At 38.5% G+C, this 19,551-nt stretch overlaps 1 protein-coding gene and 1 pseudogene across 6 annotated transcripts in view; both read left to right on the forward strand.

The window, feature by feature from the left end:
* LOC118521389 (high mobility group protein B1 pseudogene) lies at nt 1-3,124 on the forward strand (annotated as a pseudogene).
* MTIF2 (mitochondrial translational initiation factor 2) overlaps nt 514-19,551 on the forward strand; it is a 26,255-nt gene continuing 7,217 nt past the window's right edge. For 2 of the 6 annotated variants that reach the window (XM_036069872.2, XM_078056548.1), the window contains exons 1-10: nt 3,041-3,675; nt 5,070-5,295; nt 5,677-5,788; nt 10,907-11,078; nt 11,530-11,690; nt 12,578-12,754; nt 14,982-15,121; nt 17,159-17,283; nt 18,674-18,878; nt 19,249-19,501. In XM_036069872.2, coding sequence (XP_035925765.1) covers nt 5,077-5,295; nt 5,677-5,788; nt 10,907-11,078; nt 11,530-11,690; nt 12,578-12,754; nt 14,982-15,121; nt 17,159-17,283; nt 18,674-18,878; nt 19,249-19,501 — 1,564 coding nt within the window. In that variant the 5' untranslated portion in view covers nt 3,041-3,675; nt 5,070-5,076. Of the gene's footprint in view, nt 579-2,237; nt 2,298-3,025; nt 3,676-5,069; nt 5,296-5,676; nt 5,789-10,906; nt 11,079-11,529; nt 11,691-12,577; nt 12,755-14,981; nt 15,122-17,158; nt 17,284-18,673; nt 18,879-19,248; nt 19,502-19,551 lie in introns of those variants that run through there. The other 4 variants (XM_036069873.2, XM_036069871.2, XM_036069875.2 and 1 more) reach the window with 4 other exon arrangements.

Genomic DNA, 19,551 nt, shown 5'->3' on the forward strand with positions numbered 1-19,551 from the left:
AACGTGGGCGAAGGCGATCCTAAGAAGCCGAGAGGCAAAATGTCATCATACGCATTCTTTGCACAAACTTGCCGACAGAAGCTCAAGAAGAAGCACCCAGATGCTTCAGTCAACTTCTCAAAGTTTTCTAAGAGACACTCAGAGGGGTGGAAGAGAAAGGAAAATTCGAAGATGTGGCAAAGGCGGACAAGGCCGGTTGTGAAAGAGAAATGAAAACTTGTGCCCCCCCAAAGGAGAAACAAAAAAGAAATTCAAGGATCCCAATGCACCCAAGAGGACTTCTGTGGCCTTTTTCTCGTTTTGTTCTGAGTATTACCCTAAAATCAAAGGAGAACATCCTGGTCTATCCGCTGGTGACGTTGCAAAGAAACTGGAAGGGATGTGGAGTAACGCTGCTGCGGATGACGAGCAGCCTCGTGAAAAGAAGGCTGCCAGGCTGCAGGGAAAGTGTGAAAAGGACATCACTGCACACTGAGCCAAAGGGACGCCTGAGGCGGCAAAAAAGGGAGTCAGCAAGGCCGAAAAAAGCAAGAAAAAGGAGGAAGAGGAGCAAGACGAGGAGGATGAGAGGATGATGAGTAAGTTGGTGCTAGCATAGTTTTTTTTTCTTGTCTATAAAGCATTTAATCCCCCTGTACACAACTCGCTCCTTTTAAAGAAAAAAACTGAAATATAAAAAGAAAAGAGGAAAAAAAGAAAGAAAAAGAAAAACTGAATCATCAGTGGGCCTCAAATCTGCTAATGCACCAAGAACAACTGCTGTATAAAATATTAAATATAATATTTACATGACTGGTAAATAATTGGCAATGAAGAGATAAGTGAGGATTATAACTATTATGGATAATTTTAGGCTGCCATGATTCAGGTTCTCAAGTCATTTCTAGTTTAAAAATGCCTGGCACCATTTCTCTAGCAATTTTTTACTGCAGGGTTTCTTTGCTTTATGAAGCCAACAAATGACACTTGAGACAGAAAACAAAACAGATTTAAATCTTGTCATTTTGGTCTGCTTTCCTGCAGCCCTGACCAGTTGCTCCTTGGAAGACGCTTGTTCTTATGTTGTTCCTTGTGATGTCCTCCTGCTAGAAGAGGCCCAGTGAAATGAATGTAGCTCCTTGTAGCACTGTCTTCCCAGCTTGGCAGCAATCGCCTTGCCTCTTTCATGGAAGGCAGTCTAGCCCTAATTATCACCAAGAACTATAGTCGGTCTGGATATTGAAGTGACCTAGCCCCCTGGGGAGCTTTCAGTCAAGATCTTGAAAGGCAAGAAAAAGGTTGGTAGAGGGAGCAAGTTGAAAGGCAGAACTAGTAAAAGTTCAAGCCATTTGCTAGAAAGGGAAGGGCTGCAATACCGTTGCTTCTGTTTTTTGTTTTTTTTTTTAAGATTTTATTTATTTATTTATTTACTTATTTATTTATTTACTTGATAGAGAGAGAGAGCGTGAGAGCACAAGCAGGGGGGAGGGGCAGAGGGAGAAGCAGGACTAGATCCCAGGACCCTGGGATCATGACCTAAGCCGAAGGCAGATACTTAACTGATTGAGCCACCCAGGCCTGGCCCCTGTTTTGGTTTTTTTGTTCGTTGTTTTTACTGTTCTTTCGATTCAAGTTTGCTTATCAAGTGTATTTTATGGCCTATTATTTAATAGTTCTGAGAAATGGCTCTCACCAAGAAGATGGCAATATGAAATATTATTCGTGGTTAAGTGTCCTATGTCCAAACATGTTTTGTTTCATGGTTAATATGATCAGACTTTTGTTTTTATTTTTTTAAAAGATTTTATTTATTTATTTGACAGAGACACAGCGAAAGAGGGAACACAAGCAGGGGGAGTGGGAAAGGGAGAAGCAGGCCCCCCGCCGAGCAGGGAGCCTGATGTAGGGCTTGATCCCAGGACCCTGGGACCATGACCTGAGCTGAAGGTAGATGCCCAACGACTGAGCCACCCAGGTGCCCCATGATCAGACTTTTAGAAGGCCAACAAAGGACATGAGATGAAGTGGGAATAAGACCCCTTCTGCATCCCTCCCCTTTCTCAACAATTTAGTCCTAAAGCCATTAGAGGTGAGAGTAAGATAGGCATCCACAGATGTAGGGCAGGAATGGGGTGTGTAGGGGGTTCTGGTGGCTCTGCATAGGTGTAAATTTACAGACAAGTTGCAAAGACAGAGGAGAAAGTTCCCAAATGTCCTTCATTCTGTTTCCCCTAATTTTAACATTTTACTCCAACCAGGGTGTGGAGGATATCCACTTCAAGGGGTGGATTGGCCTGGGGAGTCCAAGCTGAAAAGAGGTAAGGAGAACATAAGCTCAAGGAAGGGGATGGTGGCCAAGTTGAAGATCAGTTTCATACAAGGGAATTGCTCAAATAATTAAATTTGTCAAGGTTGATGAAAGTCAAGTTTCTCACTGCCAAAAAAGGAAGTTACAAACCTGGAAAAGGAAAAGACTAGAGTGAACCTGTGGTCTTAGATCGGAATTGGTGATATTAGTAAGAACTCATGATTTTCAATGTATATGGATGAAATGTGTGCATGTGTGTGTATATATATATATTCCCTAGTTTTGTCCACAGAGAGCTTGAGAGCAGTGAAACTCCAGTAACAATGAAGACACCCAACACCCAGAGCTTAGATAGTAAATACCATTCTCCACTGAAAGGACATAGAGCTTCCAGTTTTACTCTCGCCGAGTACTAGCTGGTTCTATCGCCACGTTCCCTTGCATCTTCCCCTCCTTCTTAGGTATGGGTCATTTCTCCCACATTTCAGCATTTCAGCACCAAGGCCGCTCAAGCCACAGGGTAGCAGTAAGGGACTTCCCAGAAAAGTGAAGGGACTTGCAGAAGCGACTGCCGACGCGCGGCTGACCCCGGGAGGCGGCCACAGGCTGAAGGAGCGTCTATCCCCGCCTATCCTCTGGGGGCCCACTGGGGCACCTCCGACAACCCTACTCCTGGCCGCCGCAGCTATTTCAGATTCGGGCTTCCGAATTCCGGGAAGGACCGCTTCCGGCGGTACCGGAAGTCCGACGGGGACCCTTTCGGGGACGGACTGCCGGACTGACGGAGGGCAGTCCCGGGTCCGCAAGGTGATTCAGAATCCGGACGCCCAGGCCTAATGTAGCAGCGAAGTGAGTGGGGTTCCTTTGCCGGGTCGTCCCGGGGAGCGTGTATTGTTTGGCCTGAAGTGGCAGCGGCACGGGCTGTAAACACTGAGCGACCGGAAGCCTTTCCGCGGGGCATTTAATCCCTGCGTGTCCCCGCCTCAGGCGTAGCGAAAGCGTTATTCGCCCCGAAGCGGCGGGCTGACTCCCGCTCCCCGCGCGCCCCGGCTGCCCCGGGCCGGAGCCCGGGTTCGAGGCGAAGCCACACCAGGGCCGTCATTTTTCTACAATGACTTCTTTTTACCTTTCGGATAAATTCCAAGGCTGACACCTCCTACATTCAGCCGTTTCCACCAACGCAGCCACGTCTTTCCAGCATCTCTTTTCAGATTCCATGATAAGAATATCCTCGCTGCGAAAGAACACCGAATTGGGAGTCAGACAGCCTGTCTTCTAGGCCTGACTGTCATTAATTGGTGGTATGACATTGGAGAAATCTTTTTGACGTCCCTGGACTCTTCATTTTCCTTTTCTGTGAAATGAGGAGCTTGGAATAAAAGTAGCAAGTAAGGTTCCTTTCAGTTTTCACAGCTGGATTATTGCCCCCAATGTGTTTTTCTGATTCCTGCCTCAGTTATCTGTGCTTTGGTTAGTCTCCATGTAGTGCTTTTCTTTCCATTCCGTTAATTTATGCCCTTGTCAGGTCTGGTTTTAGACTCATTAAAATTTTTTTTCCTAAAGGAATCCCTTCACTTCTTAAGCCAGGGACATGTACCTAAATAAGCTTTTTTAAAATGTGCCATTCTTGAGGTGTTTCATGTGCCTGGAAATCTTATTTTGGAGCTCTTTAAAGACAGTAAATTCTGAAGGAAGGGACTCTAGCTCATTAAACTTTGAATCAACGTCCTCAAATGTAATGTCTGGAAGATGGTACTCAGGAAATGTTTGTTGAGAAAACATGTACATCTCACATTATTTATTTGCTCTTTAAAAACTGAAAAGCAAAGCTGTAGAAATGCAGTACTGAGAGCAGAAAGAAGACTCAAGGAGAAAAATAACTATACTCTTGAGTTCTGAACTACACCATTGAGTTCTGTTGCAGTTTTCTCTTAGGTAGCTGTTCTTTCATTCCAAGAATAATATTCAGAAGGCATTATTCAATAGATGTTTATTAGGTGCCTTCTTCCCCCTCTAAAGCATCTTTTTGGGGGGAGGGGGAGGTGGGAAGAGGGAAGAATATTGAGGCTTGAAAGACAATTCCAAGAAGAGATAGCATATGCAAAGGTTCAAAAATGAGATGACAAGCCATTGGAGATTACAGGGGGTCAGAATAACAAAAGCTTGGAGATAGGAGGGAGGGAACTATAAGAGTGTAAGACATGAAGTGAGAGGTTAGCAGAGGGCAGATAATGAGTCCTTATATAGCATGTTTTCTTGAAACGGGATAATGGCCAGCCACTGGAGGGTGGTTAGCAAAGAGCTGATGAGTTCAAATTTGCATTTTATTTTTTATTTTTATTTTTATTTTTTTTAAAGATTTTATTTATTTATTTAATTGACAGGGAGAGAGAGAGAGAGACAGCGTGAGAGGGAGCACAAGCAGGGGGAGTGGGAGAGGAAGAAGCAGGCCTCTGGCCGAGCAGGGAGCCCGATGCGGGGCTCGATCCCATCACTCTAGTTGTGATCTGGTTAGTTGATGTTTCAAGAATGAAAAAAAATCCCTTTGTAAGTTGTATTTCAGTTCTGTTGTGGTAGGAACATTAACAATAATGATAGTTAACATCTAGAGAGTAGTATGGAATTCCATCTCCCTGATTAGCCTGTGAGTTCTTTCAGGGCAGGAATCTAGCTCTACTTATTATAACTCCAGCGCAGTGTTTTTCATGGAGTAGATATCCACTTAATATTTGCTAACTTGATTTTCATATTAACCAAGATACTATTTTAAAACTTTCTCCAGGGGAAACATGAACCAGAAGATACTGAAATTGGAGAACTTGCTACGATTTCACACTGTCTTTAGGCAGCTGCACAGCCTAGGTCAAAGAAGAATGTTAGCACAGTGGAATCATGTGTTTTCATCTGCTTACCCGGTGTGGACAGCTCAGCTCTGCATCCGGCCCTGGCAAACAGACCCGCTCATTGGGGTGGTTTTATCTCAATATAGGCTTCTAGTAACAAAGAAGGTAGGTATAGATTTCTATCAGTCACTATATTATTTGGTCTGAGATGAAAGTGCCTATAGCCATGAGTAGAAATCCATTTTGGGTATTTTGTAATTTCCAGAATCTTTATTCCTTAATGCTGCACTCCAGGCAGTAAATCTTTGTGAAGAAGGGAAGTTCTAGTTTGTTGTTCAGTAATGCTGATGAATTTGATTACTTGGAAATTAGTATATAATAGTGAATTAGGGGTGCAGGACTGTAAATTTTAGTCTGAGGTTTAGCTATTTGTGGGAGTGTTGTTAGAAATAGGAGCCGTTATTGTGGTAGATATTCCAGAATAAATCTACACTGTCACTTAAAGTTTTTATTTTTCCTTCTGTATGCGTCCTGAATTTTTACTAGGAAGAAAGATCACAGAAATCTCAGTCATTTTCAACAAAATCCAAAAAGGAGGTGGAGGTATGGATTGGAATGACTATTGAGGAACTGGCCAGAGCAATGAAAAAAGACATAGGTGGGTGAGATAATTTTATGAGGAAAAATATGGGAAATGGAATACCTGGCATTTTTATTTGCAATGAGACCAAGATGTTCAAAGATGAAAATTAGACTGATGGTTTAAAAAGATGTTAAATCATTCCAGTATTTTTCACTCTAGGTCACACACTCTTATTAGTTTCTTATCTCTTTGCCAAATATAGTTCTCTTAAGATTTTGCTTTTAATAAAAGTGGAAAATATTTTCTTATCTACGCTAACCCTTGGTTCTCAGAAATTCTTTTTTTTTTTTAAGATTTTATTTATTTATTTGATAGAGAGAGACACAGCGAGAGAGGGAATATAAGCAGGGGGAGTGGGAGAGGGAGAAGCAGGCTTCCCGCTGAGCAGGGAGCCCAATGTGGGGCTCGGTCCCAGGACCCTGGGATCATGACCTGAGCCAAAGGCAGACGCTTAACGACTGATCCACCCAGGCACCTGTTTCTCAGAAATTCTATAGGCTTTTAGAGTAAGTCCAAAGAATGTTTTTGGACTGAAGGACTGTATTTATACTTAACTTACTTTCCCTTTGTTGTCTGTGATTTCTGATTTTCTTTTTCACTCGTAACAATATCTGTAGTGCCAGCAGAAAAATCTTTTTAGTAGTAACTTTTAATAATACTATTTTTATTTATTATTATTTTTTTTTTTTAAAGATTTTATTTATTTATTTGAGAGAGAGAGTGAGAGAGAGAGAGCACAAGAGGGGGGAGGGTCAGAGGGAGAAGCAGACTCCCTGCCAAGCAAGGAGCCCAATGTGGGACTTGATCCCGGGACTCCGGGGTCATGACCTGAGCTGAAGGCAGTCGCTTAACCAACTGAGCCACTCAGGCGCCCACTATTTTTATTTATAAATGTATAGCATCATTGTCCTTTTTTTTTTTTTATTCCTTCATTGCATTCTTGGTGTGTTTATTACCAATTTAGGATTATTGGAACAGAATTTGAGTTCCCATTATAAACTGACATTACAATTCAGTAAATGGGGTGCCTGGGTGGCTCAGTCAGTTAAGCATCTGCCTTCAGCTCAGATCAAGATCCCAGGGTTCTGGGATCGAGCCCTACATCAGGCTCCCTGCTCAGCAGGGAGTCTGCTGCTCCCTCTGCCTTTGCCCTCTCTCCCCCAGCTTGTGCGAGCACTCTCTCTCTCTCAGATAAATAAATAAAATCTTCAAAAAAAAAATAAAATTCAGTAAATAAGAAATAGCCTATTATTGTAGCAAAATAAAGTGACAAGGCAGACTCTTGGAAAAAAAAATAATAACTCATATTATTGAGCTGTTACTGTGCACCAGTACTTTATATATATTAACTCATATAATTCTCACAATGCACTACAGGTAGATGTAATTATTACCCCCATTTATAGGTTGAGAAACTGAGGCATGGAGAGGATAAATAATTGCCACAGTATGTGGTAGAGCGAGGATTTGAACTCAGGGAGTATGGCTACAGAGGCCATGCTCTTATTCACAGACCAAATTATCTTTCAAGAATTGTTATTTTATAAATTACAGCAGAGCTAGGGCGCCTGGGTGGCTCAGTTGGTTGAGCGACTGCCTTCAGCTCAGGTCGTGATCCTGGAGTCCCGGGATCGAGTCCCGCATTGGGCTCCCTGCTTGGCAGGGAGTCTGCTTCTCCCTCTGACCCTCCCCCCTCTCATGCTCTCTGTCTCTCATTCTCTCTCTCTCAAATAAATAAATAAAATCTTTAAAAAAAAAAAAAAAAAAAAAAATTACAGCAGAGCTAGAATTTTAATGTATTTCCTGCCTGAAAGTGTTACCACTCTTTGTACATATACATCCTTACAAAGAATAGAAAATTCACCCCGTCTTGCATTTTTATAACTTTGCAGTGGATTGTGTAATCATTTTATTAAAAAAACTTTAAGAGAACAAATACATATGGCTGTATCATTGATAATTTTTCCAAAGAAAACTGTACTGATATAATTTTATAAATAATATTGATAATAGATGTAACTTTTAAGACTTTTATTATGGGCAATTTTCATCCATATATGAAAGCAGAAAGAATGGAATAATAAGTATAATATATGCATAAGGCAGTGACAATTATTAATCTATCAACCCATAATTATTTCTGTATTTATCACTTAAAGATGAGGATTCTTGGGGCGCCTGGGTGGCTCAGTTGTTAAGCGTCTGCCTTCGGCTCAGGTCATGATCTCAGGGTCCTGGGATCGAGCCCCGTCGGGCTCTCTGCTCAGCGGGAAGCCTGCTTCTCCCTCTCCCACTCCCCCTGCTTGTGTTCCCTCTCTTGCTGTCTCTCTCTCTGTCAAATAAATAAATAACACCTTTAAAAAAAAAAAAAAAAAAAATGAGGATTCTTTCTTTTTTTTAATCTGTTTATTTATTTTAGAGAGAGAGAGAGAGCGAGAGAGCTGCACAAGTCGGGGGGAGGGGGCAGAGGGAGAGGGAAAGAGAGAATCCCAAGCAGACTCCCTGCTGAGCGGGGAGCCTGAGGCGGCTCTATCCCAGGACCCATGAGATCATGACCTGAGCTGAAATCCCAAGGCAGACGCTCAACCAACTGAGCCACCCAAGCTCCCTGAGGATTTTTTTAAACATTGCCTCCCCCCCATAACTGTAATAATTCTTTTGTATTGCCAAATAAATAGTATAATTAAAATATAAGTTTAATCCTATGGATTGGTGCTCTAGCCCCAAAACTGATACATAATTTAAATAAAAGTTATCTATTTAAAGCTTATTTAATATTATATTTGCATCTTATTTGAATTAAAGATGGTGAATATTTTGGGGCACTTGGGTGGCTCAGTCGGTTATGCATCCGACCCTTGATCTCAACTCAGGTCTCAATTTCAGGGTTGTGAATTCAAGCCCTGTGTTGGACTCCATGCTGGGCTTGGAGCCTACTTAAAAAAAAAAAAAAAAAAAGATGGTAAATATTTTTAACTACTATGTTAGCAACGTGAGTAGATTTTTTTTTCCTCCCCTGGGTCAATTAAAATAACTTAAGATGTAATATTTCTGGTTGAATTGCTTTGGGCACTTTTCTATTTGTAAATGTTTAAGTCTTGGATAAAGATAAAATAATATGTTAATACTAAATGCATTTAATATAGAGGGAAAGAGATTCTCTGTATAAGCTACTTTCAAAAGTTTAGGATAACGAGGGAAAACTGTGGTTACTGGATTATTAGGGATTTTAGCATTAGTAGAAACAGAATTGTACTCATTATAATTTATATGTTTAGAGTTTTATTGTTCTCTGAGTGCATATCCATATAGAGAATTTGCACTGTATCATTCTTTTAAAATGTGCTTTCTTGGGAAAGGATGTGGTGGGGCTATATATAGGAAAGGGTTTAGGCTTTACAGGGTAGGATCAGTGATGTCTGGGCCTGGCTTGCACCAACTTTTGGGCCAATTGCTAACTTCTGAGGAAGTATGTGAGCTGGTAAACACAACCATTACAAAAATTAAATCATAAACAAAGGTAATAAATACTCATCAAACCCCTCACTCCTAATTATTTTTACTGTGTTTTGCTATCTTCTGTGTTCTTGAGGTTATTTACGCCATGTACCTATATGGTGGGAGTACTATATAATGGTGTGCTACTGCCCATCTCTTTCCATCTCTGTGTTCAGTGACTTCATGTTGGTAGCTGTAATCAACCATGGTGGGAGTATTTGCACTATGGAAATTGAGAAATGCTATAACAATCAGGGATTTTTTTCTTTTTTTTTGGAGAGTCTTGTGAGTAAACATTTACCTGCACACTAGTGAATAGGATATTCTTTTCATACTGTGTTCTGCTTATTTGAGGATCCCTTTGTTTCACATCTGTTTCTCAAAATACATATTTAAAGGGTGATTGAAAGTCTAGAAACATAAATCTACTTTATTTCATTATCATCACAGATACATTCATTTATCATCTACAGGGAAATATGACTGAAATGAAAACAAAGTACATTAAATAAAATGCAAAAAAGAATACCAAGTAAATATTTTTCCTATATTTTAAGACTTTTTGGACACCCTAAATAGGTACATAAATAAATAAATTATATGTATGTATGTTTATTCTGAAACACTGTGTATGTGTGCATGTATACATCCAATTGATCCTTGTTGTTTGGGGATTTTGTATTGCCGAATTCTCTAAAATGTATTTATAGCCCCCAAATCAATATTCAGAATACTTTTGCAGTCATTCCTGGACATGCCTGGAGCAGTGAAAAATTTGAGTTGTCCAATCACACATTCCTAGCTGAGGTTCAACAAGGCAACATCTAGCCTTCTTGCTTTAGCTCTTATGCTGTAAACAATCGTCATTTTGTGGCTCATTTAAGTGTCATGTTTTCACATTTTTGTTCTTTTTGTTGATTTTGCTGATTAGCCTAAGCATAGTGCTGAATGAAGTAATGTTTAGTGTTACTAACTTGCAAGAAGGCTGTAATGTGCTTTACAGAGAAAATACATGTGTTAGATAAACTTTGTTCATGTACTGGGTTTAGTGCTTTTGGCTGTGAGTTCAACGTTACCGAATCGACAATGTATATTAAATAAGATGTCTTGAAACGGAAACACATAATATGTATTGATTGGCTAATGAAGATGTGATCAGGAACTGCAGGAACCTAACCTTGTATTTCCCCTTAGAGTGATGGTTTAGTGTTATTAATTCAGTATTTGTGGTGGGTTTATAGAACATACCCACCACGAATAATGAGAATCGACTATCTATGTGTACACATTTGTATATGCATGACATATGTAACTACAAGTTTTCAAAGAACTAGGCTGTGATAAACTGCTCAATATAAATGTATACAACGTGTAATGTTTTATTGGTAGCTCAGATGATTCTTATGGTACATAAATATTCAAATATTTATAAATGAAGTAATGTTAATATAAGTAAATCATATTTTAAAGATTATTTTCTTTCAGCTTGTTTGTGATTTGTTAACATTAGAGAAACAGCTTATAAAGTTATTCTTTTCATTGAGTGTACTGTTCATATATAGACATTTATTAATAGAGGTTACTTTTGTGAATGTTTAATTCATCATCCTAAAAGGTCTTATCTGTTCCACCCAGATTATGTATATGAAGCTTTAATGAACACTGCTATTGACATAGATTCACTAGAAGCACACTCACGTTTAGATGAAGTCTGGATCAAAGAAGTGGTAAAGAAGGCGGGGATGAAGTTAAAATGGAGCAAATTAAAACAGGACAAAGTCAGAGAAAATAAAGATGCTGTAAGAAGGTAAAACTTAACCATGTATGTTGGGGGAAGGAAACCACATAGTTTCATTCACACTTTATAATGGAAAAATATACCTTAAAATTTTTTTGCCATTAAAATGACGTGGGAGTGTAGATTAAACTTTTCTTCAAAGTGTTTAAAACATCAGTAAGTATATTCAGTTTATAGAACTCTGAGGGTTATTTTTTTAGTTTGCCGAGTGTGTATATTGATCCTGAATTTAAAAATCTTATTCTGTCTGCTTATTGTTATGAAGATGCCAACTGTACGTGGGCAGTCATTATATATTTTGCCATAGGTCATTGTACTTACGGAAGAGGAAGATAGTTACATCTAATCAAAGCTGAATGTTGGGTTTTATTGTTAATGGTAGTTCACAGAGATGACTGCAAAACAATTCACTGGCTATAAAGATATTTAAGAAATGAAACTCCTTTGCTGTTAATTGTAGGCCTCAGGCAGATCCAGCTTTATTAACCCCAAGGTCCCCAGTTGTTACTATAATGGGCCATGTTGATCATGGGAAAACGACGTTACTTGACAAACTGCGAAAAACTCAAGTGGCAGCAATGGAAGCTGGAGGCATCACTCAGCACATCGGTGCCTTTCTTGGTATGGACACACATTACCTTACAATGTGCCTGGGAACCCTACATACTATTTTCTTAAATCAAGTGTCATAGTATGAGATAGACAAATTCAAAGTAAAAGGGAAGCCTAAAGCTTAAAGCCAGTGGTCTGATGAAATGTAGAGCAGGTGGTTAACAAAGCTTATTTTGTACATTCTATAAGAAGAAAATTCTATTACCTTTTTATTCTGGCTTATTCTTAGTTTGGTTTAATGAACCTACAATTCTTCAATGCTAGGTTGTGATAATGTTGCTAATAATAATTAAATAACATCTACCATTTAATGAGCACCTAGCATGTGCCCAGCACTGTGGTGAGCACCTTATTTATATGCTTTATATTTTTATCTTCACAACAACATCATGAGGTGGGTATTAATATTCCTACTTACAGATAAGGAAGCTGAGGCTTGTGTAGATTAAATTACTTGTTCAGGGTACACAGCTAGTAAGTGGCAAAGCCAGGATTTACACTCAAGGCTGGGTTTGGGCTTAAATCCTGAGCTCCTAACCATATACTAAATTGCCTTTGTTGTGCAGCTGATGTTTGCTAATGAAGGGGAGACTGCCTATATAACTGTTGGTCTGTTCTCTCTTCAGAATAGATACCAGTTGGTATATTTATGAAAAGTATATTCTAGAAATAGAGTTTTAGTTTGAAATTATTACATGAAAAGAAAACCCTAAGGGTTTCACTGCTTTGTTATTTTTCAGTGTGAAATGATCTGTATTGTTCCTGAGTAAGATTAATGGAAGGAATAAGTCATTTTAAAGAATTGTTGATTCTGCTTGATAATTTCACATATATTCCTTTGTATTAAGAAAGTACATATTTGAGTCCTTAGTGTTCTTGGATTTCTGTTTCCACAGTCTCTCTGCCTTCTGGGGAAAAGATAACCTTTCTTGATACTCCAGGACATGCTGCTTTCTCAGCAATGAGAGCCAGAGGTGCTCAGGTCACTGACATTGTTGTATTGGTTGTAGCTGCAGATGACGGAGTGATGAAACAAACTGTAGAATCTATTCAGCATGCCAAAGATGCTCAAGGTACCATGTGGCTGACTTACGTGTATCAGGAAAGAAGTTGCTTTTTAAAAAAAAAAGATTCTACTACTTAAAGTCGCTATTCTGGGGCCCTTTACATGTAGCTCATTTAATCTTCTTGGCGATCCCAGGATTATTATACCTATTTACAGATAAGGCTCAAAGACAGTTGAATTGTTTTCCCACAGGCATAACTACTAAGAAGAGTGTAGTAGGATTCAGCTGGGGATGTGTGATCACAAATATAGTCCTTCCAATACTGTTTACTTACTTGGCATGGTGTGAGAATTTAATGGTTTCCAATGACTTTTTAAAAAACCTTTTTAGGGGTGCCTGGGTGGCTCAGTCGTTAAGCTTCTGCCTTCGGCTTGGGTCATGATCCCAAGCTCCTGGGATCGAGCACCGTATCGGGCTCCCTGCTCCGCAGGAAGCCCTCCCTCTCCCACTCCTCCTGCTTGTGTTCCTGCTCTCGCTATCTCTCTGTCAAATAAATAAATAAAATCTTTAAAATGAATAAAAAATAAACTTTTTATCATGGAAATTTTAAACAGTTATAAAAGTAAGAATAGAATAATGAACTTCCTTGTATCCACCAACTAAATACATCAGGAGTTGCAAAGTATTGATACTCTAATTCTATTATTCCTTGTTCATTTATTGTCTGGAATTCATCTCTAAAGAGGAACTTTTCTGGGCACCTGAGTGGCTGTTGGTTAAGTGTCTGCCTTTGACTCAGGTCATGATCCTGAGTCCCGGGATCAAGCCCTGAGTCTGGCTCCCTGCTCAGTGGGGAGTCTTTTTCTCCCTCTCCCTCTGCTCCTCCCCCTGCTCATGCTTGCTCTCTCTCTCAAATAAATAAAATCTTAAAAAAAAAATAAATAAAGAGAAACTTTTCCTTTATATGCTTTAAATAAGTTCTTATTTGGTCAAAGGTGTAAAATTGAAACTTAGAAAATCACTTAGCTATCTTCTCCCTTGCTTCTTCCACACACATACTTTGTATATTCATTCTTACTCCGATATGATCTTACACCCATTGAGAAAATATTGCTGTCTTGAGAAAGTGTACCTAATGGAGAGTGCATCATATTCCCCTAGGTTTGTTGGCAAGAGAAAAAAAAAAGGTTGACAATCACTATCTAGGCCAGTTCTTTTCTTACAACATGAAAACTGAGAACCAGAGAATGGCAAGAACTGCCTCCAGTTACAGTTAATTTGTATCATGTCCACACTTGGAATCTGGTCTTCTTTCCATTGTTAATCTTTTTCCTTTTAATTCCTCAAAACTGTCTTAGTGGAATGGGCTATGTTCATCATGATTCTAGGGAATATAACAAAAAGAAGAGAGTGATAAATTTGCCAGGGATTTGCATTACAAAGCAGGTAGTTGAGATAGGATAAATTTCTTAATCATGCTTTCTATACCTGTTCTCATGTCCCTGTTAAGTTCCAGCTCATCCGTATGGAATGTACTTTTTCATAATAGTAGGTTGTGGATTGCATAACTTTTTTGTGTCTATTGTGAATTTCTTGTTTGATACCTGAGAAAGTTGCAAAGTTGATGAAACCCAACCAGAGAATTATCTCATAGCATTTTATGTGATTTCTCTAATGGGAGGGTATGTTTGATATTGACAAGTAGATTATAAGATTATTTGGTTCATTCATTAAGCAAACATTTATTGAGAATCTACTGTGTGTCAGTAACTGAGTATGTATGAGTAGAGAGTTACTGTAAATCCTAAAAGAAAGTTTACGATGATGCTACTTAGTTTCACCCCAGGATGAGATGTTGGGTCTTAACAATGACTTAATAGCTCCTGGAAAGAAGACGCAAATGATCTAGTGGTTTAGAATTGGATTAGAATCTTCTCTTGATTTTTTTTTCTCCCTGGAGATTATCTTCAGTGTAGTTGCTGATCTTACATTCAGGTTTAAAGGTAGGCCTTTCTCTACCCACAATGCTGTTTTTTGTTTGTTTGGTTTTCATCATTTTAGGTATCTATTCTTAATTCAGAATCTGTTTATAATGATAGTTTTGACATCTCATATCCAGAATCCTTTTTTATGTGCAGAAAGCAGTGTAGAGGGTGGCTAAAGCAGTTTTTTTCAGGTCTGTCTTTTAGTTTAGTACATCTACTGGGTAAAGAGAAAGCCAGAAGAGGTTGGTGTCTTTCACTACCTGGCATTGAAGGTTTCCTCATCTGCACTCTTTTTAACTCTCTTTCAGTTCCTGTCATCCTTGCCATAAACAAATGTGACAAAGCTGAGGCTGAACCTGAAAAAGTGAAAAAAGAACTGCTAGCTTACGATGTGGTCTGTGAGGATTATGGAGGCGACGTCCAAGCAGTGCACATCTCCGCACTCATGGTAAATGCAGGCACCTCAGAGATGATGTGTTCAGATGGGCCTGCTGTCCCTAACGCACATAGTGCACAGAAACAACATCTTGACAAATAGCGTTTCTGTTGTTGTTTAAAAGTCCTCTGTAGTATTAGGCAAAGCTGGTATCATTATCTTGGTTTGGCAGATTAGGAAGTAGGCTCAGAAAGGTTAGTCACCGGTGAGTCTAGGATTCCACAGCTGGACAGTGGGGGATCAAGTCCAGACCTAATGCTTTTCTTATTATGGGATACTTAGAATGAGAACAAATGGTAAACGATGTGAGGATAGGGTAATAGTAAGCTGCTAATGACTGTTTTAAGCAGAAATGAAATCCAATTTGTAATAAAAAGTACTTGTTTTTATAGTGAAAAAATACAGAATGGGTCTTAGGGCATTTAAGGGAGATTTAAATAAAAACTTCACTAATACAAAGATAAAACATTTAGGTTCAGTTTGTTACTGATTGATTCAATGTTTCTATGAATTAAATTGCTATAAGTTTTATGTTATTTATGATGAATTCCATTTTCTTTTAAATGACCAGTTACTATTTTCTGATTGAAAAACACCAAGAAAGCTAAGTACCTGCTTTGTGACAGCATTTTCCAATTCTCTTATCCTATACAGGTTGCTGCTAAGTGACAGTTTCCTTTTTTGTCCATTCCTACCATATTCCATGGTTTATACATAATATATAAAACTTCTCTTTTTCCTCATCATTCACTGAAGGGATGGTACTATATTTGGCCACCTTCCTCTAGTTAGGTCTCATTTTATCTTTAGTTTTCCTAAATTTGTTACCTCTAAGATGCTTAGCAATCATTCCTCCATTAATAGTAAAGCCTTGCCTCTTTTTCTCTGAAACTCATAAAATGCCACCTTGCTTTGTTATCTTTCCACTATACCCCAATTGCTATTGCACTCTGAAAGCCACATGGCAAGATTAAAACATTTGAAGACATGGTCACCTTTTCTGCCCAGGTAACAGAGATGATTGGATAAATGTAAAGCTGCTTAGGCAGACTTGGAGGCATGGCAGAGACGATTCCTGGGAAGTGGAGGGAATTGGGAGGGAGTGGCGGGAAGTAAGATGAGGCCTTTTTTTCCAAGTAGAGATAGAGGACGCTTCATGCAAAGAAATACCCCAGCTCTGCTTTTCAGGACAGCATTTTGTAAATTGGAATAAATGACTAGTAGGATAGGTGAGCAAGGTATTTCATCGATTTTGTTTACACTTGTCCCCATTGTCTTATACTCTGACAACTGAGCAATCTCTTCGCTGACACAGAGAATGGAAAAATCCCTTGCCCATCAGTTCCAGTTCCATCACCACTTAATCAGCTGTGTGATCTGGGAGCCCTAGAAAGCATAGTAAACATAGATCATTAAACATGAAACAAATCATCTAATCTAGCTTCCTCATTTTACAATTGAGGAAAGGAGATCCAGGGAGTAGTGATTCTTCAAGGTTGCACAGCTTGGTGATTACGGAGTATGTCTTAAAGCCTGGGTCTGGTCCATACTTTTTCTCCTTATTTATTTAATAAGTGTAAGTAATGTTTGATTTATTTATTTTACAGCACTCTTAAGTTGATCAAATGAAATAATAGATGTGAAAGCTTGCTCAGTTGGATAAACTTCAAATGCAGATTAGCATTGTAAAGAAAGTGAGAGGAAGAAGACACAATTGTAGAGACAGATGGAGGAGAGAGAATGAATGAAGAATGTGTTTATGAAAGGGTATTAAGGAGCACCACTCGTGGCCATCCTTTTAATAAAATAGCCATTCTTCCTTGAAAGATCTGTCCCTTGATCAGGTCTTCTTGCTTTTCCTTCCTTTGTTCTTTCCTCCCTCCCTCCCTCCTTTCCTTGTTTCCTTTCTAATTGGATGATTCATGCTTTTAATGCTTAAAGAGGAAAGTATAATATAACTGTAAAGGATTATTTTGCTTTCTGACCCTGGTATATAAATTTACAGATAATATTTTATTATTGTATATTAACACCTTTTTTTTGTTAAAGGGTGATAATCTGATGGCTTTGGCAGAGGCAACGATTGCTTTGGCAGAAATGTTAGAATTGAAAGCAGACCCCACTGGTCCAGTAGAAGGAACAGTAATAGAATCTTTCACAGACAAAGGAAGAGGGTAGGACTGTTAAAATGCTTGCTTTTTAATAATTTTGTTTCATTGTTTTTATGACTTGATTATATAACAGTGTATTATTTTTATTGTATATTATTGTTAGACATGAACAGTATTTTCAAAGCATTTGTTTTGAAAACATTTTATGGCACTAGCACACAGAACAAAAAATGCATTTATCAGTAGACCATAGCAACTCTCTGTATATATCTACTAGTCACATTTAGATGATGTAAGTAGTTCAGTTTGAATTTTTTTTTCCCCACTGACTTAACTGAATTGGTAAATAAAGCCTCATGGACCAACAAATTGGAATGAAATAGCAATTGTTGCATTTTAGGGTTCCTAAATTCTTTATGTCCTTCCCCATTAATATCATATATGGGAAGGTCTTTGGATTGCTCTTCTCTTCTTTAATTTTTCTCCCTATCAGCAAGAAGTTTCACTGCTTAACAAATTAGTTACAGAAAGAGGATTAGGATTCTGTCAGAATACTCAGCTATCTGCACCCGCCACTACCATAAGCTTATAGAAATGGTTTTTGTTTTTCCATTAAAAAAAAAATTGTGGGCGCCTGGGTGGCTCAGTTGGTTAAGCGACTGCCTTCGGCTCAGGTCATGATCCTGGAGTCCCGGGATCGAGTCCCACATCGGGCTCCCTGCTCGGCAAGGAGTCTGCTTCTCCCTCTGACCTTCCCCCCTCTCATGTGCTCTCTCTCTCTCTCTCACTCTCTCAAATAAATGAATAAATAAAATCTTTAAAAAAAAAAAAAAAATTGTGATAAAAGAAGCATAACATTAAATTTACCATCTTAACCATTTTTAAGTGTATAGTTCAGTAGTATTAAGTATATTCACATCGTTGTACAACAGATCTCTAGAACTTTTTAATTCTGTAAAACTGAAATCATATATCCACGAAACACTAATTTATCCCTCCTTCCTTCCCCAACCCTTAGAACTATCTTTCAATTCTCTGTTTCTCTGATTTTGACTACTTTAAATACTTCATATGAGTAGAATCATAGAGTGTTTGTCCTTTTGACTGGCTTATTTCACTTAGCATAATGTCCTTGAGGTAAGTTCACTCATGTTGGAGCATATGACAGGGCTTTCCTTCTTTTTAAGCTGCTATAATTTTCCATTGTGTATATATATATATATAGTGCATTTTCTTTATTCTTCAGTTGATGGACATTTGGTTTGCTTCCACCTTTTGGCAATTAAGTAGAAATGTTTTTATAGTATGCAAACTTGCTTGAGAAGTGGGATTAACCCTGTGTGTTCATATTATATATAGTTAAGTCTCATAAAGATATCCCTGCTCTACTTAAGAAAGTGTTCTTACATCCTGATTATGGCATTAAGAATATATACATTTGTTTTCCTTTTAGTCCTGTTACTACAGCTATAATTCAAAGAGGAACTTTGAGGAAAGGCTCAATTCTGGTTGCTGGAAAGAGTTGGGCAAAAGTACGCTTAATGTTTGATGAGAATGGAAAAACAATCCATGAGGCCTGTCCCAGCATGCCAGTGGGAATTGTAGGCTGGAGAGACCTCCCTTCTGCAGGAGATGAAATTCTTGAAGTAGAATCTGAGGTATATCAAGTTTAATTCCTATATATTAAATATGATACAGTGATTTTAAATATTAATCTATAATGTTATACCAAATAAGTATATTTATGTTAACAAATAATTGCAGATTGTAAGGGCTTGTGAGGGGGCCAGTAGTGCCATTTTAGAATTTGGCTACAGAATTTTTAAAAATTTGAGCTAATATTTTTAAATTAAATCATCTGTTATACACAAAGCCCCCCAGATTAAAGTTTTATAAGTTTCTTGAAATTTATAAAATTAGTGGTTTCATGTATGAGTTAAGCTAAGCTGAGGAAAAACACAAAGCTTTTAACCCATAAGTTACTGGTTTCTATTTAGTTAGGTAACGCCTGTTTTTTTCCCTGTAAAGCCAAGGGCACGCGCAGTTGTTGACTGGAGGAAGTATGAGCGAGAACAGGAGAAAAATAAAGAGGATCTGAAAATAATAGAAGAAAAGCGAAAGGAACACCAAGAAGCACATCAGAAAGCCCGTGAGAAGTATGGCAATATGCACTGGAAGGAGAGATCATTTCTAAAGTACCAAGAAAAAAAAGAACAAAAACACTTACAGTCAAAAGAGAAAGAAGAAAAGGATTCACACGTACTTCCTATAATTATTAAAGGTGACTTTGGAAAGATTGTACTTTACAACTCATATCTGGAATATATGTGT

This window comes from Halichoerus grypus, chromosome 10, assembly GCF_964656455.1.
Source record: "Halichoerus grypus chromosome 10, mHalGry1.hap1.1, whole genome shotgun sequence".
Taxonomy (NCBI): domain Eukaryota; kingdom Metazoa; phylum Chordata; class Mammalia; order Carnivora; family Phocidae; genus Halichoerus; species Halichoerus grypus.